Source organism: Suricata suricatta, chromosome 3 (genome assembly GCF_006229205.1).
Source record: "Suricata suricatta isolate VVHF042 chromosome 3, meerkat_22Aug2017_6uvM2_HiC, whole genome shotgun sequence".
Lineage (NCBI taxonomy): Eukaryota > Metazoa > Chordata > Mammalia > Carnivora > Herpestidae > Suricata > Suricata suricatta.
Genome location: NC_043702.1, coordinates 4,212,123 through 4,228,545, shown reverse-complemented (window position 1 = coordinate 4,228,545; position 16,423 = coordinate 4,212,123). Strand labels below are relative to the sequence as shown.

Sequence of the window (16,423 nt, the reverse complement as noted above, 5' to 3'; positions counted from 1 at the left end):
TTCTCAAGCATGAGCCTTGCGTCCGTGGACTGCCTCTTGCCGTGGCATTCACAGACAGTCTGGTACTGAACATGAGCTCACGGTTCACGTTTTGACACCATTCCGGAGAGAGTGCTGTCCTGCTACTGGCTTCGTTGCCTGCCCCGGGCCTGCCGACTTTCCTGCTGACCCAGATTGGGGTTCAGACGGTGCCACTTGATTTGCAGGCAGTGAGAAGAGCTTGATCTCCCCATCAACCATTCGGGCTGGCACTTAGCTTCCATTGCATCTGAAATTACGCAGCGTAGGGTTGTACGTCCAGGGAGATCCAAATTTGTGTTCTCAACATTGAGGCATCGAGCTGCGTAAATAGCTATACGTGAGGCACCGGAAGCTGCGTAGAGACGAGACGTGTTCATCGGGGAAGCCCAGCAGCGGGGTGGAGCTGGTGGGCTGCTGCCACCCTGCCGCCTTCGTGCCCCTAATGTGAGACTCCGATCTTCAAACAGCAGTTTTGTGAGAAGTAACACCAGTGACAAAATCAAAGTAAGTTAGCCTGTGTTGAAACGGGAGAAACTATATCCCTGAAATAAAAAAATAATAATAATAAAGTAAATATTCTAATTAAAGTAGAGACCACCCAGGGACACCTGGGGGGCTCAGTCGGTTGAGCATCTGACCTCAGCTCAGGTCATGATCTCATGGTTTATGAGTCTGAGCCCTGCGTCAGGTTCTGTACTGGAGCCTGCTTCGGATTCTGTGTCTCCTCTCTCTGCCCTTTCTCTCCCTACCCCCCTCTCAAAATTACATGTAAAAAACAAGGATACCCGGAACATCTAGCGTTCTGAGCCAGTCCACACGAGGCAGCCCCCAGGCATCACCACCGCTGCAAAGGTGGTGGCCGCGGTGTGCGACCGTGGCGTGGTCATGGAGCGAGGCACCCAGCCAGCAGCGTCAGGACACAGGGCCCATCCCTTTGGCGCAGCGTCCCTGAGTCCTGCAGAAGGGAGTGCGGGCGGCCACTCTGCACACAACCTGAGATTTTATCGATGACACTATGACTGTATTTTCTCTTCGAGAAGCTTCTACACAGGTGGACCCAGAGCAATCATTGCCCCAGGAGACAAATGCACGAATCAGGACCTTGGTATCATCCCGTAAAAGTCCATTTGTTTAAGGGGCAGAAAAAGGCATGGCATTTGACACATTAAAATTGATTATTTCATCAATAGGTTAATAGAAAACCAGACTGCGCGCTCACTTCCTGCCTCTGCATCCACGCGGTACCGGGAGATCAGAGCATGAAAAATGCGAGGCGTAGAGCAGGCGAAGGAAGAGGTTGGCACTGGAACGTCCCTCCCCTCCGAGGGCTGCGCAGCCTAGACGCTGCCTATTTATATGTAAATGTTCGAGACCGAGGGAAGTTTTGACGCTGAGTTGTGGAGTCCCTTTTGTGGCCACGGCTTTCTGGAACCTGTAAACGGGGGGCCAAGACACCAGAGCGGCATCTATGGAAATAATTAAACACACAATTAATTCTGCAAAAGCATCCGCTCTACCCGAGGGAGCAGATAAATATTCATTGAACGTTTCTCAAGTAAACATTTGAAAACTGGCGAGTTTGGCTTCCTTTGTCTTGAGTGCCTGGTGCTCGTGCCGGTGGGTGTCGGCTGTGACCTTCCCAGGGACCAGGGACGGACGCCCCGTGGCAAGTTGGTCCCCGCAGGACTTAGAAGTCGCCCATGCAAGACTAAATCCTGACGCACGTGTCACCAACCTTAAAGGCCCCCCGAGTTTAGGGATTACATGTCCCACTAAATTATCGGTTGGTTTTCAGGCTCCTAAGTGACTCTTAGATGTTTAGTGATAGCGCACTTTCTTCAGGTTTTAAGTCAGGTGACCACTGAATTACACCTGCTTTCTGCTTTGCTCATGAACATAAAATTTGCATCCAGATATATAGTATGTTTCAGGGTTACTGCGCTTGCTTCCTGAAATGCCCTGATTTCTCCTACGTAGTTTCTGTTGTCTCCAAATACATCCCGTGGGCCCGGAAGTGTTTGGGATTCACTTCGCAGTGAAACTCCTCTCCAGGCCCTGGTCATCACCGGGTCCCCTTTCGGGACCACCAGGGCTTGGCACAGCCAGAGCTTGGCCCACACCCTTTGCGACTGAGTGTCTGGGCAAGAGCCAGCCTGTCCTAAGTCAGGAACGTGCTGGGGTGACCCCTGGCCAGCGTGTTCCTTGTCTCTGCGTCAGTTCCTTGTCTGAACCAGAGGGTCAGCCTGGCCTCTGGCCGTGAGCTTCAGACACACCTGTGGAAACGCAAACACCTGCCTTCCCCAGGTGAGCGCTTCTTCCCTACCTGCGTTAGCCACTTAACCACAGAGCGCCCGAGAGCAGGGCTGACCACTCTCTTCTCCTGGCTCCGGAGGTTGAGAGAGAGAGGGAGATGGCCCGACGTGCCCCCTCTAAAGAAACCTGGGTGACCGTGGCCACCACGGACACACTGGCATGTGTGGCTGTGGGGTGGCCATCTGGCCCTGGGATCTGCGGCTGCGTCCCCAGCCGGGAGACGTGCCCCACGGGAAGCTCCCTACTTGACCTTCCCTGTTGACGAAACGTCCCCTCTGCAGGGCCCACCGGAGCCCACCTCTTCACCACAGGTGTCTCGGCCCTGAGGGTGGGGGCCGGGGGAGGCGAGAACGTGTCCCTGGAGAAGCGTGTCTGAGGCGGGCAGGGACCGCACAGCGCCAGGTTCATGCCGCGTCTCTCCCAGACCTGGTTCTTCCTCAGCTAACTGGCCTTTTGCCTTCTTTTCCCCTCTCTCGGATGCTCTTTCTTCACTGGGTTGAGAGGTTGAGGCATGTGGGTCCCTCAGAGCCCCCTTCAGAGCCCCTGGCAGCCCCCACGGGAAGGGGAAGGGACTCCTCCCTTTGACCACAGCAAGAGGGGCTGTGCTGGGGGGCTGCGGTCGGGACGAGCATCTGTCTGGGGGCAGACAGCCCTGGCGTGAGCAGCTCGGGCCATTCAGGACCTGCTTCTGCCGTGTCCCCGCGACCCGCTAATCACTGGGGTCTCTAGATTTGACATGCTCCCACCGTCCTGCCAAATCAAAGGGTTTATGGCTGCTGGCATCCCAGCTCCTTCAAAAGATGCCACCCATCGCCAAGAAGGCCAGCCTGGCACTGGCTGGAGGAGCCACGCGCCCAGCCCCGCAGGGTGGAAACGATGCATGGGCTTCCTTGCCCGGGCATTTGTTTGATCCCGTGCCAGCCTAATGACGACGGCTGGCACGCCTCCACCCCTCCGGAGCGCCCTGTGCTGGTGGGGCGGCGGGGCACACCTGCCTCCCAGGAACCGCTGGCTCGGAGGTGACATCACGAAGTGCTTTGACATTTCTTTTCTCCCCTTTTCATTTGTTTTATTTTCCTTTTTGTTTTCTCTCTTTCCCCCCCGCCCCTCTCTCTGCTCTCGGGATGCAGCCAAGCGCAAGGCATGGAAACTAAACCGTGTTGGTAGCCTGCGAAATATATACAGCGGTGGCGGCACCAACACCGAAGGTAACGCCGCGCCCGCGCGCCGCATGTCCCCTCCCGTGTCTGCAGAGTCATCCCGCCGTCTCCATCTCCCGTCCGTGTGCTTGATTCTGCCATTCATGTTCCTTTCAGCTTACTTAAATTCTGACCTTTCGCTTCAGTCCTAGAGTCGTGATGTTTAAATTACTCGAGAAACCTATTTTCTCCTCTTTTTTTTTTCCCCCTTCCCTTTATACATGCGGGCACTCAATGTAATATTTCCCAAGTTATTACAGTTTTTAAAAGTGTTAGTATCAGGTGTAATGATCTGTAGCCAAATACAATAGTGTGCCGTGACATTTAAGTAACAGTCTTAATTTGTTTTGTGGATGCTTACTCCATAATGTCGTGTGCGGCTCTAATCCGCAGGCAGCCAGGCCCGGGTCATTTGCATGGGCTGCGATTGCTTGTAAATTCAGTATATTGGTGTGTTTCTAAAGGTGGTCTGGTGCCAAAGTTCACAAATTGACTTGCGTTGCTTTTTCCACCGGAGACAGCCGCCCCTGCTTTTGTAGAAGAGCAGATTGAATTTTTCCCACCTTCATTGGAACAACACAATTATAAATTGCCTCCTTTTTTTTTTTTTTTATGATTACAAATGTCAAGGGTCAGAATTATTTTGATGCCAGGCAAAAGGGAAACCGGCGTCGGCCCAAGTGCGTTTGTAGGGGAGGCTGGTGTACAGTGTGCACGATGCAAAATAGGTCACAATCCAGCGATCTTGGTATAATAGGGGGACATTTTTTTTCACTTAAGTGCAAGCCAAATGGGTCAAGTAATCGCAAGCTCGTGCCCTAACACTAATTGACTTATTTGGGGATGATTATAACTGTAATATTTTTCTTAATGTCACTGTTTTCTGGGCTGTTGATTTTAGCGATTGCCAAGCAGTGGCATTAAATCTCTTGTAAATTTTAAATTGCACACTATTTCTGTAAACAAGTCCCTCTCTCCACATCCTGATCATTAACCTTTGCTGATTTATATCACCATCCTTTTTTCCCTCCTTCCACAATTACTCCTGTCTTGCACTGAAAGGCCTCTTCTCAGCCAGGAAAAAAAAAAAAAAAAAAAAAAAAAGAATCTGGAAAACAAAACTACATTTTCACGATGGCTTGTTAAAGGCCTATTTTCTAATCATAATTTTGTTTTTCATTCCTCGGGGGGAAACTGTCATCTGTGAAGACGCCAATGGAGCTTGACCCCTTGGTATCTTCTTTCAAAGCATTCACTCAAGAAAGACAAAATGAGAGAGAAAAATAATAGCATTTTAGGAACACTCGCACACGGCCTCATTTTTTGTTGTGTTTTAAAGGGTGTTAAATGTACTCAGTCCCTTCTCTTGAGTGTTAGTTTTTCAATTTAGGCTGCATATCATTTCTTTGCCCTGTGTCCTTTTCAAATACATTTTCCTTTTGTGTGTGTACACATTTGTCACAACACATTTGTTTATTGACTTCCAGCCTTTAAAAAAAAAAAGTGACGTCTGGTTTTACATGTGGTTGTATACAAAGTTGGGGGACAGTAAGGCGGCAGACAGTTCCCCTGGGACCTGCTGACGGGCGTGACAGGTGTGACGATGTGCAGAAGCGGGGACTTCTCGCCTTGACCAAGCAGGTAATCGGGGTCTGCTTCGCCCGGCACGCCTGGCTGGGGTCGGACCTTGACGTGCCCGCTGCTCCCTGAAATCTGTACGCACCAGATGAGGCTGACCGCGGGGTCCCGCAGTCGGTTGCCGACAGGTACCGAAGGCTGTCCTGGGGGTGTCGGAGTAAATCCTGACCACAGAGCCCGCCCTCCCTCCTGCTTTCTCCCGTTTCTGTTCAGTGTTGAGTTACACCTGTGAATCTTCAGTTAAGCGATGTGGGCGCTCTTCGCTGACTGTGGGTCTCGGAGTCATTCTGCACGCACCGTCTCCTCTCATACCACTTTGAACCGTGCTAGCCGAACTCGTGTAACGCCTTTCTGATTCCCAGCCTTTTGCTGTGTGACATCATCACATTCTTTGTCTATAAAACGGTCTTTCACGAAAATTCGTATCCTGAGCATTCCGCGTTGGGTGGTCACCTGAGGGCTCCAGCATCCCGCCAATGTCCCCGTCCCCAGGCGGAGTATTTTTCGAGGTGGCCCGCTGTGTGATGGACACAGAGGCCCCTCCAGACACCAAAGCACAGTTGACTCTCTAGTTTCCGGGGAGTCTAGGGGGTGGGGCACGCGCTGTCAGCCAGGCACTGCCCCGGGAGACCCCCCGTGCGACCCAGGGCAGGGGCGCCCGCACCCCCATTTCCAGATCCAAAGTGCAGCTCAGGTGTTCTGGCGCTGCCTGGCAGCTCAGGCCGGTGAGGGACGGGCAGGACCGGGGCTTGAACCCTGTGATCTTGCTCCAAAACCCTTTCCTTCCTGTGTCCACTCTTCTCCGACCCCTGGCCTGCACGATTTCAGCTCCTCTACCAGCCACCCTGCTGGAAGGTATCATGTTGGAGACGGGAAGTTGGAATTCTGGAGACAGAGTGTGCGCCCAGAGAGCTCAGCTCCAGGACCCGGGTCCTCACGGAGCAGGACGGCGCCTGGATGTCAGGAGTGGGCCGACACGGGTCACACAGAACTCACGAGGGGAGCACACAGACAAGGTTAGAGGACGGACAGAAATGTGCTCTCTTCTACTTTCTTCTGTCCGTCAGGGTTAAATATCTCCAGAAGCAAGAGGGAAACCTGACCTCTATATACATTATATTGGACTGGTTTTTACATCTGTTACTGTATATAAACGTAACCCTTTGTCAGGGTTGGTGAGGTTTCAGTTCTTTCAAAAGAATGAACCCCAGTGTTGCCATCCCAGAGGTCTGTGAAGGTGGGATGGAAGGTATGTTGAGGATTGGATTCTCCAGTTCGTCGCTGCCTCCAAGCCCGAGGGGAAGACACCTCCAGGCCAGGGGCTGTGGTCGCATCTTTCCCAGAAGGGACAGAGGTGGGCAGAAGGTGGACGCTGTGTCCAGGAGACGTGGAAGGAAGGCCTGTCAGATTGTGAGCCATGCCCCCCCCCCCCCAGAGCAGGGGTCACGCGGAGCCCACACGGTGTCTTCAGGCCTTCACGTCCCCGCACACCTGGAGACAGGCGGGACTCTCGTCCCCTGTGAGATGACTGGAGGAACGGAGGGACTCTTTGGGACCTGTGATAAAGCATAAACAGGCAAAGGAGAGATGCGTTGGGGAGCAACGGGCATTTCTTGGGGGTGCGAGGCCCCCCCGTTTGTGAGCTGAGCCGCACTTCACACTTCAGAGGATGCTCACACCCAAGCCCAGCCAGGTTCACTGTCGACCTGATGTCTGACTCTGCCTGGCCTTCCATGCATTTCCATGCAGCTGGACTTGCCCCAGAGACAGGCCTGTGAACCCTGTTTGGACTGCCTCTCCCCCCACCCCCGCCACAGTGGGCCACAGAGAGGGACCGCGAGGTGCCCAGCACTGTGATCGCAAGCAGGCCTGTGTAGAGAAGCTGAAGCTTCCGAGAACGGCACAGCTGGTCGCGCTGGACCTGCGTCAGGGCCCGCCCGCACCGGATAGTGGGGACAGCGCGTTCCCACGGGCAGACCTCACGCCACCTGGTGCCCCGGGGTCCCAGCGCTGAGGAGAGGATGGGCGTGTGTTTACACACGCCCATCTGAGGGCGGGACAAGCTTGCCGGGGTCTCCGGACCCTGCCCGGTGTGGGTCCCGGGCGGCGGACGGGGGAGGGGCTGACAGGCAGGCCCGGGATGTTGAGCAAAGAGCCTGACACGGGATGAGGAAGGTAAGTTCCAAGGAAGCCCCCGGGTGCCCTGGGGGTTGGTGGAGAGCAGCGCTCCCCACGGTGCAAGGGTTCTGGGGGGCATCACCGTCCACAGGATTCAGCAGGAGCCTCCACTGACCACAGCTCTGAGTGGCTTCCTGGCATCGCATCCTGTGCGATTTTACAAAAGGAGAAACTGAGGCATGGGGAAGGGCGACCTTGTGCCCCCGGAAAGCACCTTGGCAGGTGGAGACTGGGCTGGGCTCTGGGGTTGGAGCCAAACCCTGGACGTGGGCTCAGCCACCAGCATGGAGCACACGTAGGTTCCAGCGGAGGTGTAGACGCCCTGCTGGGGCTGCAATGCTCAGGGGACAGCCATCACCACGCGATGGAGACGGGACTGCTCTGCCTTCACGGGTGTGACCAGTTCTGTCCTGCTGTGGTGTCTGGACCCAGCCCGGCCCCAGGGCCCCACCGCCTGAAGCTGCCGTCTACGCTGAGGGCTCTTCACCGTACGTCACTCCAGATACCTCCAGTCACACTCTGATCCTTGATCAGAAATTTTGCAGACCTGGTGTCTGTGAGGAGCAGTGTGGACAGTGCTTGGGAGCCCAGACTGTTGAGCCAGAAGGTCTGCATCCAGATCTGAAGCCTCCACTGTTCCTCGGTCCCCCTCCCCCGCCAGCACACCACGGGGACAGTGGCCCCGACGCAAGCAGGGGCGAGGAGTTGGTGCGCTTACACATCCAGGGGCCGGCAACACCACGTCCACACGCACCCCCTGCCGGTCTGTGTCTCATGTCACAGTACCCCAAGTTCTCTCATGCACAGAAAACTCGGAGCTTGAGAAAACGTTCACGCGGCAAGGAGCAGAGATTCAACAAGAGGGGTCACCCTGGAAGCACAAGGGGGAACTTAAAATCCAGCGTCTTTGTTCCCGACTTCTAAAGCTACCCCTTCCCACTGACCTCATCAAGGGAACCATCAGACATTAGAAATTTGACATTGGCCAGTCCCGTTTCTGCCCCTTCCTGGGCCGTGAGACTTCCGATGACACGCTGGACCTCTCCTGCCCCTGCCTCGTTTTCTTTCTCCAAAATGAAGACCATAAAGCCCGCCTCGAAGAGTAATCGAAGAAGAAATTCACAGACCCCCGCCCCCAGTCAGGATGACCACAGGGCTCACCATTACATTGTTAGAAAGCGTTATTTCATAGGAAACTAACTCCAAGAACAGTCCGTGGAGAGGATGCATGGGACCGGTTTTTAAACCTGTCGAACGCAGTAGTGGAAGGCAGAGTCAGCCAAAGCGGGCCCTGGTCACTGATGAATGGCACAGGTTAAGAACTCATCCAGATAAATTAAGATTGGAGGCACCCTTCCGTGGAGAAGAACTCCAGAATTGACTTTTTGGGGAGAAAAGCAAGGTTGCTTGTTTTTCCAGTCCTTGACTTTTTTCTTTTAATGTTTTGATTTTTTTTTATTTGAGAGAGAGAGCACACGCAGGGGAAGGACAGCGAAAGGGGAACCGAGGACGGAAGCAGGCTCCAGGCTGACAGCAGCCAGCCCAATGGGCGGCTCAAACTCACAAACCGTGAGATCACGACCTGAGCTAAAGTCAGACGCTCAACTGACGGAGCCCCCCAGGCCCCCTCCAGCCCTCGACTTTAAAAAGAATGACCGTACTGTCGACCACCTCTGCGGGGAGCAGTAGCTGGGCAGGGCGGGGTGGGGGACCCCACGGGCAGGGCACGACCCGCCCAGCATGGCAGAGCCCATGCACTGCTTCCACCAGGAGATCGGGGACCCCAGAAAGTGATTGATAGAAGTTAGAATGAACAAGTGGTAACTGTGCAGAGCGCTCTTAGGACCCAGATAAATTACACCCCGTACCTCTGGCTTGTGTTTCTCTTTGTAAACCAAGCGCTTGGGCGCTGGGCTTTGCTGCAGTGCCTGGACTGTGGGGAAGGTGTTAAAGGTTCGTCTTCTCCCTCCTGGACTGTTGTCGGTTTTGGACCGGGCCGTTTATCTTTGAGGAGCTCTGTTTTAGAGACCCTCCTCGATTTAAGCAATGCCTGGTGCCCTCCGGTTCTAGAAGGCGGAGCTAATAGAATAGAGTTCCGTGGGGCCTGCCTGGCTCTCGGACTGCCCCCCACCCCCAGCTCTCTCTAACGTGTTTGGGAAATCAAAACCTCCTTTGTGTTTCATGAGACTCTTCCTGTGACAACAGCGGTAAACATGCCTACCTTTGTGACCTCCCTCTGGGGGCTCACTTCTTCACAGAATTAATTCCGCTCGTGTCCTAAATTAGGCCACAGCACCACCCGTCGGTGGGACTCTGGGCTAAACAAAGATATATACCAAATTCAGAGCTTGCAAAAATATTTACCCGAGAACCATGAACCGCATGTCTTCATAATGACCAGAAATCATGATTTTTTTCCTTTCTGCTTAAAATTAACTTCCCAAGCAGGTGGGAGGAGCGTTTTCATATGTATTGTCCCACTGCCATGGCTCTCAGTTCTGCACAGTCCTGGACCACAGTCTTTAGGTTTTCTTTCATATTTATGTTGTCCTACGAAAACGGGAGAAAGGCTGAAAATAAATAAAAACTGACACCTTATGGTGGATTTTGGCTGAAACCTCAAACGTGTGGTTTTCATAATCGAGTAAAATATCCAAACCACATGCCTATTTAAGATATGCTTTGGAAGCAGAAATATTGAAGTATTTTACAAAATGTATGGCTCAAAAATCAGCGTAAGAGCCTGGGGCTGTGTACCCCATAACCTTGAATCATCTTGTAGTGCGGAGATGGTGGGAGACGCAGAGAGGGGGCAGGATGGCAAATGCACTCCCTCTCTGTCTCCAGGTCTGGCCACTTGATCATGGCGGCGTGGGGAATTGCGTTAGGAAGGACCCTGAGGCTGGGTCGGGGATTTGGGAATTGTGGGTGTCTCTCCTGGCCAGGGAAGGGGAGGCACAGCACGCCGCCTTCATCCGAGTCCAACCCAGTGCCTCCCTCCCAGTTGGTGCTGAGGTCAGAGTGGGGGGGCCGGACGGCTGGCAGGTCCCAGTCTGTGGGAGAGTAGAGCAGGACGGACAGTAGAGGGAAGCGCATTCCCAGAGACGACCCCAAAGTTGGTAGGACGTGAAGAAAAGACGGCGTAGGGTTTGGGGCAGGATCTGGGGGGTGGTGGGGGGCATTGCTATCTTCACTTGATGATGAAGGAAAATGACTTGGCCAAACATTCATGTTGCTATGAACATACAAATTGGAACTAATTCTCCAACGACAGAAGCCTGAAGTGGAGAAGACAGCTGTTTCCCTACAAGTCTTGGCCATTTTATCATCATATCACTTCTAAATGGTGACCGCCGGAAGCCCCTGGGCTTTGCGGACCCTGGACTCCGAGTGGCTGCCTCGGTCTCTCCTCTGTGCTGGACGTCTCCTGTCTGCATAGCTTAGAGGACACTCTCATCCTGTCTGTCGTTAACTACGTCAGGAAGGACACTTGGCCTCAGGGATACCGCCAAGCATCACGGTCTGGGGTCCAGGTTTGTAGGGGCCCCCGAGAACGGACTCGGATTCCCCGTCCGGCCAGGCACCCCTCCGGGCACCTGAGCCCTTCTAAATTCAGAAGACGGACAGATCTGCGCAGCATCCTCATTCATCTCAGAGATGTTTTTGAGCCATTGTGCGTCCATCAGGCACAAGAGCCGGGGTCACCTTGGCCTCTGCATTTTAAAACCGTGCGGCGGCTGCGTCTCATGGAAGCTCCCCGGCCCGTCTCCTCCCCTCTCCCCCGCTTGCCCAGAAGGCACCCCCGTCAGCCGTCTCCTGTTGCAAACAACTTCCAAATGTACAACAGTTGAAGCTGCGCTGAGTCCTTTTAACCCTTTGTCTGCTCAGACTCCGCAAAAATAATTGATGACTGATTGGCCCATTAACCTTTAAAAAAAAAAAAAGTTTGACAGCCCAGACTTGTGTAATGAGGAGGGATTCCTTGTGAGATCAGTCTGATGGCTGAGTTGCTTGCCCCTGAGGAGGCAAAATTAGCCCCACGGGGCCTCGTCTGCATAGAAACTGGACGCAATTAGTGTAATATCCGGTGTTATTAATGTCGTTTGGAATAATTGGGCAGGTTGATTTCGACAGGTTCATGGCGCTAAAATACTATTATAGTGGACCTTTCCGCAGCTAACTGTTAAACACGGAAAACTGTTCAAATCCCTGCGAGCCCAATCACAAAACTTTATTCAGCAGCTCAGCCCCGGAGCGTCACGCCGTGAGACAGCACAGTTCTTCATCAGAGGCGTCGGGGTGCCGTGGCGCTCTGATCTGTCGTCGGCCGGGGCCCGGGGACTGAATTCTGCTGGTGACGTTTTACGCCTGAGACTAAGGAGTGCACGTACCGTCTGCGTCGTCCGGGCTCCTCGCAACCTGAGCTCTGTTTTCACAGGATGGATTAGACGTGAGCCGCTGTGATTGTCACAAAGAGGTGGTTTGTGTTAGCGAAATGAAGCCGCTTGAATGGGAAAATAGCAACCATCCCTTCCGACGGTCCGAGCGCCCGCTCTTCACATCTTAAATGAGGACGGGAGGGAAGAATAATGTTCTGTCTGTCTTTCTGACTGATTGGCCTCATGCTGCCAATTATCGTGTTTATCATTTTTTATCTAGTTGCATAAAACTAAAACATCACAGTTGTCACTTGGTGGTGTGATGGAATCATGGTCCAGTGGTGACTTGAATACGCCAGTATCATCTGGTAGAAATTCTTTCCTGAGCATGAGGAGGGACGTATTGGTGGTTTGTCCTTACAGAAGAAGGGAGACTATGGGGGCCCAGAAATCGGCTGTTTACTTGATCAGCATAAATCGTCACTTGCCATGAGCAAGGATCACAAGTTGACCAGACGTTAACGTAGTAGGGTGGCTGGTGAGCAGGTGGGTGCCCCCCGCCAGAGCCAGGCCTTTTCTCCCCTGGACTAGTCAGGACCGGCTTTGGGAGTGACGGAAATCCAATTTAAAGGGGTCCAGGCCAGAGAAGGAAGGTGGGGTGCCCATGCAAGGTCCAGGTACCTCCAGAGACCCCTGCGCCCAGGAGTCTGGAAAGGATTGGGCAACTGTCCTTCTCACCTCCCACGGGTGGGGGCTTCGGTCACAGAGGTCTTCCTTGGCGTGGAAGGGACGGAGGGTCGTGTACCTGTGGGGCACATCTTACCAAGTCCCAGGTTAGAGAAGACGGAGCTCTGTAGCCCCGACCCCGCTACGAAAATGTGGAGAAGGAAATGTGGCATAAGTGTCCCCTCCCAGAGCAGAACAGTCACGAGCATCTTGTGCTGGGATCATCCTGGCCTAGATGGACCGTCCCTCCTCCCTGACCAGTCACCAAAGATGGCAGCTGGGGGGTCCCCGGCTTGTGTCGGTCACCTCCGGGGCGTTATGTCACAGGAGCCGTGACGACAGCAGGGCAAACGAGATGCTTTCTGCTAGCCAGCCATCCTGTCCCTTGATGTCTCCAGATGGACCGGATTCAAAGAATCGGCACGGTGACAAGCTGGGTGGAGATTTCTGGGGACTCCTTTTGAAAGACCCACTACCCTGGGGCGCCTGGGGGGGGCTCAGTCAGCTGAGCGTCCAACCCTTAATTTCAGCTCAGGTCATGATCTCGTGGTTCGTAGGATGGAGCTCCCCTTGCAGCTCTCCACTGAGCCTAGAGCCTGCTTGAAATATTTTCTCTCTCTCTCTCTCTCTCTCTAAATATAAAAAAATAAAAGACCCACCACCTTGATTTTCCGACATCAGTAGCAGAAAAAGGCCATGGGAGGTGGGGCGCCCTTCCATCTCCCCCTGGACACCTCGCTAGTTCCTTTCCTTTAAATGTTGGTTATTAAGGGGCGCCTGGGGGGCTCTGTCAGTTAAGCATCAGACTTCGGCTCAGGTCATGATCTCATGGTTCATGAGTTTGAGCCCTGCTCTGTGCTCACAGCTAGGAGCCTGGGACCTGCTTCAGATGCTGTGTCTCCCTCTCTCTCTTCCCCCTCCCTGCTCTCTCTCAAAAACAAATTAACATTAAAAAAAACATATTGTTTATTCAGAAACAGAGAGCACTGCTGGCCACTTTAGAGAGAGGAGAATCAAATGTAATGAGATAATGCCGATAAGGTCTCAGCATTTTTCCTGACACAGAATCAGAACCCAACAGGGTTGTTTTTAATATTTATTAGTCCATGCAGTAGATTCATTACAAAGAAACAAAGTATCCCCTCATGGAAATTATACGTAACGTGACTGAAAATGCAGTTGCTGTATCGCGGCGCCTGGGGGGCTCCGTCGGTTGAGCGTCGGACTTCGGCTCAGGTCACGATCTCATGGTTGGTGGGTTCAAGCCCCGCATTGGGCTCTGTGCTGACAGCTCGGAGCCTGGAGGCTGCTTCGGATTCTGTGTCTCCCTCTCTCTCTCTCTGCCCCGCCCCCCCCCCAGCTTGTGCTCTCTCTCTGTCTCTCAAAAATGAATCGATGTTTAAAATATTTGTATCTTTTTAAATGCAATTGCTCTCTAATCCTTGTTCTTTTTTATATATATATAATCTTGGGAGGCAAAGTCTTACGGCAGACACAATTCAGTTCTGAAATTCTAACCGTGCCTGTGAGTGTTAACGTATTGCTCTCCCTGACACACACACGAAGACGGCAGTACCAGGAAAGGCGGGATGCTGGCAGCATGACTGGGCTCCTGCGGCGGGTGCTGGGTGTCAGGCACAGGTAGACCGTGCGCCCAGGTTCCCATCCCTCCTTCAGGGAGCCAGGTGCCCAGCCAGCCCAGCTTCTTAAAAGGCACCTTCACCAGGGCCTGGAATCTACAAGAAGGCTCAGGATGGCCCCCTCTTTCCTGGGGAATCGTGGGGGTCCCCCTCCCTTGTCCACAGAGCGCCGGACCCTCTCCTCCAGGCGGTGAGATGTTCGGGCTCACAGTTCAGCAGGAAGCCCCCTGGGTGCGGCGCACCCGCAGAGGCCGGCCCAGCGCCAGAGGCTCCGTCAGCCCCTCGCTCAGGAGCCTTGCCGGAGCCCACGTGGGCGAGTTCGGGCCCATCTTCTGCCACCTCTAGGCCCAGCGGTTCCTCTAAAACAGAAACAGCCACTGCAGAATTCTCTGTCGGACTGCACCTCGAGCCCCTCGGAGCACATAACCTCGGGGGTGAGGCCTGACCTCCGGCCGCTGTCGCGCTTCCGCACGCCTTAAAACCGGCCCCCACGCAGGCGGTCACGTGACCACGGCGCTCACCGTGGCCCCACGCGGCGCCCTCACTCACGGCCTCGTTATTTTCTATCGTGGGGTGCTTTTCGAGGTTGACAGGCCTCCCCGTGGAAAAAGCACACCGTGCCAGATGAACCGGGGACTTGAGTGTGGGGGCAGGTGGTTCGCTACTGGGTCGCGAGAGCTGCGCGTGCTCTCCCTGCCCTCGGCCCCCGCTCGCCAGGGCCGGCCTGTCCTCAGGAGCGCGTGCCCGCCAGGCTCGGGTCACGGAGGCCAGGCATCCGTTTATTTGCTCTTTGTTGAGCCTTATTGGTGTTTCGTCATCATCTGCAGCCCCGCCAGGCCCTCAGTGTCCAGGAAGCCAGGCGTGGGACCCGCCCTGGCCACTCGCGCACTGAGCCATCACTTCAAAACTCGGGGCGGGTCCGCTCCGTGCCACCTCGGTGACGAGTGCGGGTTCCGGGCGATCCTTCATATGGCTGCTTTGGGGGAGGTATTTGGCTTGGCCGCTGTTCCTTCTCTCTCCTTCCCTCCCTCATGGATGGAAAGAAACACATGTATAAACAGAAATATTGAAACATGACCTCTGTTTTAGGATACAGAAGTGCCACCGGCATTTCAGTGCAACAAGGGATTGAGTGCCACCAGAATTTCTGTATACTGGTCTTGTATCTCGTCCATTTACCGTTGTCCTCATGTCTCAGAATTTGCCACTTATTTGTGGTTTCCTATGTAAACAGTCATGTAATCCGTGAGTTTATATCTTTCGAGTCTTTAGATCTTCTGTTTCTCTATTTTGTCTTACCATGTTGCCCGGCAGGGTTGAACAAAGGCTGTTACGGTAAATTTCTTTGCCTAGAGAGTCCTTTAATTTTTTTAATGTTTATTTTTGAAGGATAGAGAGACAGAATGTGAGCTGGGGAAGGGCAGAGAGAGAGGGAGACACAGAACCCAAAGCAGGTTCTAGGCTCTGAGCTGTCAGCACAGAGCCCGACACGGAGCTCGGACCCACGAACCGTGAGATCATGACCTGAGCCGAAATCGGTTGTCCAACTGACTGAGACACCCCAGCGCCCTGCATTGGGCACCCTTTAACTGATGCGAAATGAATGCTTCTAACATTCCATCATTAAGAATAATGATAACTGTGGAACCCGGACAGGTATTCTTTGTCCAACATAAGGACAAACTGTTCTGGTTTGATAAAAGATTTCAGTCATCGTTATTTTCCTTATTTAAGTGTTTCCCTCTTCTGATTCAGAAGGTGCACATTCTGCTGCTTTTCCTGCCGAGGTCGACCCTGATATCCCGTGACGTGAGCCTAATTTGCCCAAATCCCAAGTCCGTTCTTGGCCTCCCTGCAGAAGCGTTTGCCACCGAAGGACCTGTTGGCTCCCAGGTCCTCACCCCATCGCACGTCTCTGGTTCTTTCATTTTCCCCAAATGAGATGTTATCGTCAGAAGTAGTATTTGATATAATTTTTGCTTAGGTATATCTACATATCTGCCTATTAATCTGTACACCAGCCCCTCCCTAGCTCTGACCTCCTTTCTAGAAACTTCTGAAGCTTAACTCTCAGTAGTTCCTTTTTTAGCAAGGATCTGTTGGTAATAGCCTCTTTCCATTGTTATTCATTTTTTTAATGTTTTATCGTGAGAATGCACACATGCACGCACAGGGGAGGCACAGAGAGAGAGGGATAGAGAGAATCTGAAGCAGGCGCCACGCTCTCAGCACAGAACCCAGTGCAGGGCTCGATCCCTCAACTGTGAGATCATGACCTAAGCCAGTACCAAGAGTTGGACACGCAACTGACTGAGCCACCCAGGAGTCC

General features: G+C 53.4%; 1 protein-coding gene across 2 annotated transcripts in view; it reads left to right on the top strand.

Moving 5' to 3' along the window:
* Window positions 1-16,423, top strand: part of AGAP1 (ArfGAP with GTPase domain, ankyrin repeat and PH domain 1) — a 306,663-nt gene that overhangs the window by 216,489 nt on the left and 73,751 nt on the right. For both annotated transcript variants that reach the window (XM_029933558.1, XM_029933559.1), the window contains one exon: window positions 3,465-3,542. In XM_029933558.1, the coding sequence (XP_029789418.1) occupies window positions 3,465-3,542 (78 nt within the window). The remainder of the gene's footprint in view (window positions 1-3,464; window positions 3,543-16,423) is intronic.